Here is a 3,867-nt window from a genome sequence, read left to right as displayed (position 1 = left end):
CAGAAGCTGTTCTTCATATTAGTGACAAACTTTGGTGTTTTTTGATCGATTACCTTCATTTTTGCTTCTACTTTTAATTTAAAATTATTTTCAATACTCAGCAGGTTTCTAAGGTTCTTCTACATATTAACTAAGTTGTTAAACATCTGAGTGGCGCACTATCACTGCTAGTGGTGAGAAAGTGTATTGCACCTTATTCAAAATCAATGCGGTCCTACGGCCCTCTGCGGCCCAAAGTTAAAAACTGTTGTTCTTTTGAGGTGGCGCTCGCAGCCCATAGGTTAAGAATCTCTGGTCTACTCTCCTAAAGTTAATTTATCTTGTCTAAAAAAACAAGCACCTAGGAGCAGCAGACCCATTTTCATTGTAATGCAAATTATAATGACAATAAAGGCAATTCTGATTCTGATATTACATGATATGCAGAGGTCAGTCAACAATCAGAAAGTGGAGGCTTTAATAACAGGTATATTGCATTTCCTTCTAAAAAGATACCCTTAAAATGTGAGGTTTTGGAGCACTACAACAAAAGAAACAACATTGTCAATAGTTTTTTTTAAGTCACCCAGTAGGGCATTGATACTTGCCTGGAATTTCTGTAGTTGCTCATTAAAGGTGGGCAGATGATGTGCCTGTTCTAGCTGGGGTGGCTGCTGCTCCAAATGAGATAGCTGACTGTCAAGGTCTGAATAGCTCTTGACTGCTGGCTCAGGTTTGTTATTTTCAAAAAGCTGGCGGGCCTTTGCCTTGGTTGTAGTCTCCAGGTCAGACCAGCACTCCCTGATCTCTTCCAGCTTTTGCTGCACGACCGAACGCAACTCCGGCTTCTCCTGAATCAGCTCTTGACCCTCCTAGACGAAGAATAAAAAGAACAAATTAATAAAGTACTGCATGACACAAGTCAATACAAGTCAACTAAACAAAAGTTGAAACTTTATTTACATTATGCAATTTATGTAGCAAGACAAAATGAAAACATCACTAGCAACAGAGTATTTACCTGGTACAYACTGGGTAAGTACGATTCAACGTAGGAACTTAAGATTTTTCTTTGTTGTTTAGCTCTGACAAATGCCTATACTGTACATCCATAACATGATTAGATCTTAATGAAATTTGGCCCATATGTTGTCCTATCTGACCTACACCCACTAAAAGTCCAACATCTCCACATGCATGTTCATTTCCTCCACCCAAAACGACTCAAATTAGTTTTAAAATGGGAGCTCACTGCATGTACAGAATCAGGTGTATAGAGAAACACTTGGCCTCATGCTGACCAAATATCACACAAACTATGACTAAGAATGGTATTATTTACTTTGGCTGGGCTTTTTTAGTCTTCCTTCTTCTAAATATTGGGCCTTATACATGACATAGGTTGAATGAAAGCTCGTCTTTTGTGCAAMTAAAGCATTTTGTAGAAACAAAATAATAATAAGAAGGGGTAAAGATAGGTTTTCATAAGGGACAGATTTTAGAGAATTTCTATATCTACCATATAATCACTGAAAACAAAAAGTAAAATAGCATTTTTTAAATAATTACAAGTACATTTTTTTCTGTTCATAATTTATCTCTGTATGTGAGATGAATGTGATTATATGAATATGATTATTAGCATCTTTTACATATGGCTGCTCTCTATCTCTCACACAGCTGTACCTACAATATATCTTATGGCTTTCATAATGCATCACTGCATTCCTTCTCCTGGCACTGGCTCTCTACTTAAATGCTGCTAGCGCTCACTTGCTGGACATTTGTCTCACATGCCTATCTTTTCTCCGCCTTTGCTTTCCCTTCCATACTGCAGAACCAGCAGAAAACAAGGCACTCCTGCTTCTATTTGGCTTCTCTGGCTCATGGGGTGAGGCAGATGGAAAAGASAAGACATCAGAGAAGAGAAGGGGAAAAAATAAGATGAAAAGAGGAAGGAAGACAAAAAATTAAAGGAAAGCTAATAGCCATAAGATGACCAAGGTTGCTGGAGTGGTGTTCCATGCCTGGTTATAGTTAGATCCAATCCAAAAATTTTCTAATGTGAATTTTTGAGGTGGTAATGAGAAACATTGTGCACTATTTTAAAGAAGAGCATAGATTAATCATAATTTCATGGCAGCACATCCATCCATCCATCCATCCATCCATCCATCCATCCATCCATCCATTTTCTTCTGCTTATCTGGGATCATGTTGCGGGGGAAGCAGCCTAAGCAGAGAAACACAGATTTCCCTCTCCCCAGCCACCTGGGTCAGCTTGACTTGGGGAATCTCAAGGTGTTCCCAGGCCAGCTGAGAAATATAGTCCCTCCAGCATTGCCTGGGTCTTCCTCTGGGTCTCCTCCCAGTGGGACATGCCCAGAACACCTCACCAGGGAGGAGTCCAGGAGGCTGCCTAACCAGATGAACCACCTCAACTGGCTCCTCTAGATGTGGAGGAGAAGCGATTCTACTCTGAGTTCCTCCAGGATGAACAAGCTTCTCACCCTGTCTCTAAGGGAGAGCCCAGACACCCTGCGGAAGAAACTTATTTTGGCCCCTTGTATCTGTGATCTTGTTCTTTTAGTCACTACCCAAAGCTCCTGACCATGGATGAGGGTTGGAAAGTAGATCGACTAGTAAATCAAAAGCTTCACCTTTTGGCTCAGCTCTCGCTTCACCACGGCGGATCATATAGTGCCCACATCACTGCAGACACAGAACCAAGCTGCCTATTGATCTCCTGCTCCATTCTTCCCWCATTCTGGAACAAGACCCCGAGATACTTAAACTCCTCCACTTGGGGCAGGACATCTTCCCCGTACCGGAAAAGGCACTCTACCCTTTTCTGGCTCAAGACCATGGTCTCGGATTTGGAGGCACTGATCCTCATCCCAGCTGCAAACCACTCCAGTGAGAGCTGGAGATCATGATTTGATGAAGCCAATAGGACCACATCATTTGCAAAAAGCAGAGATGCGATCCTAAAGTCACCAAAACGGATCCCCTCAACACCTCGGCTGCGCCTAGAAATTCTGTCCATAAATGTTATGAATAGAAGCGGTGACAAAAGGCAACCTTGGCTGAGTCCAACTATCACTGGAAACAAGTACGACTTACTACCGGCAAGGCGGACCAAATTGGCAGTGGTCGTACAGGGACCTAACAGCCCGTATCAAAGGGCCTGGTGCCCCATAGTCCCGGAGCACCCCCACACACACACAGAAGTCCAAGAGGGACACAGTCAAACGCTTTCTACAAGTCCACAAAACATATGTAGACCAGTTGAGTGAACTCCCATGCACCCTCCAGGACCCTRCTGAGGGTGTAGAGCTGGTCCATTGTTCCACGACCAGGACGAAAACCACACTGCTCTTCCTGAATCTGAGATTCGACTAGTCAATGGACCCTCCTCTCCAGGTCCTCTGAAAAGACCTTACCAGGGAGGCTTAGAAGTRTGATCCCCCTATAGTTGGAACACACTCTGCAGTCCCCCTTTTTAAATAGGGTGACCACCACCCCAGTCTGCCAATCCAGGGGAACTGTCTCCCGATGTCCATGGTTGAGTCGCATCAATCAACGCAACCTCACAACATCCAGACCCTTAAGGAACATTGAGCAAATCTCATCCACCCCAGCACCCTGCCACCGAGGAGCTTTTTAAYCACCTCGGTGACCTCTGCGCCAAAGATTGGAGAACCCGACCCATGGTCCCCAAACTCTGCTTCCTCACGGGAAGACATGTTGATGGGATATAGGAGGTCTTTGAAGTACTCTGCCCACCGATCTACAACATCCTGTATTGAGGTAAGCAGCACACCATCACCACCATAAACAGTGTTGCTGGCAAACTGCCCCCCCCCCCCCCCCCCCCCCCCCCCCCCC

At 44.2% G+C, this 3,867-nt stretch overlaps 1 protein-coding gene across 1 annotated transcript in view; it reads right to left on the bottom strand.

Annotated features, from left to right (window-relative positions):
- Positions 1 to 3,867, bottom strand: part of LOC106535580 (spectrin beta chain, non-erythrocytic 4) — a gene marked incomplete at its 3' end in the record, with an annotated part of 45,866 nt that overhangs the window by 24,983 nt on the left and 17,016 nt on the right. Inside the window, 1 exon segment of the mRNA XM_014032620.1 lies at positions 588 to 851. Within this exon segment, the coding sequence (XP_013888074.1) occupies positions 588 to 851 (264 nt within the window).

Source organism: Austrofundulus limnaeus, unplaced genomic scaffold (genome assembly GCF_001266775.1).
Source record: "Austrofundulus limnaeus strain Quisiro unplaced genomic scaffold, Austrofundulus_limnaeus-1.0 Scaffold1494, whole genome shotgun sequence".
Classification (NCBI taxonomy): domain Eukaryota; kingdom Metazoa; phylum Chordata; class Actinopteri; order Cyprinodontiformes; family Rivulidae; genus Austrofundulus; species Austrofundulus limnaeus.
The sequence above is the reverse complement of the archived record's forward strand: the minus strand, read 5'-3'. Positions and strand labels throughout refer to the sequence as shown.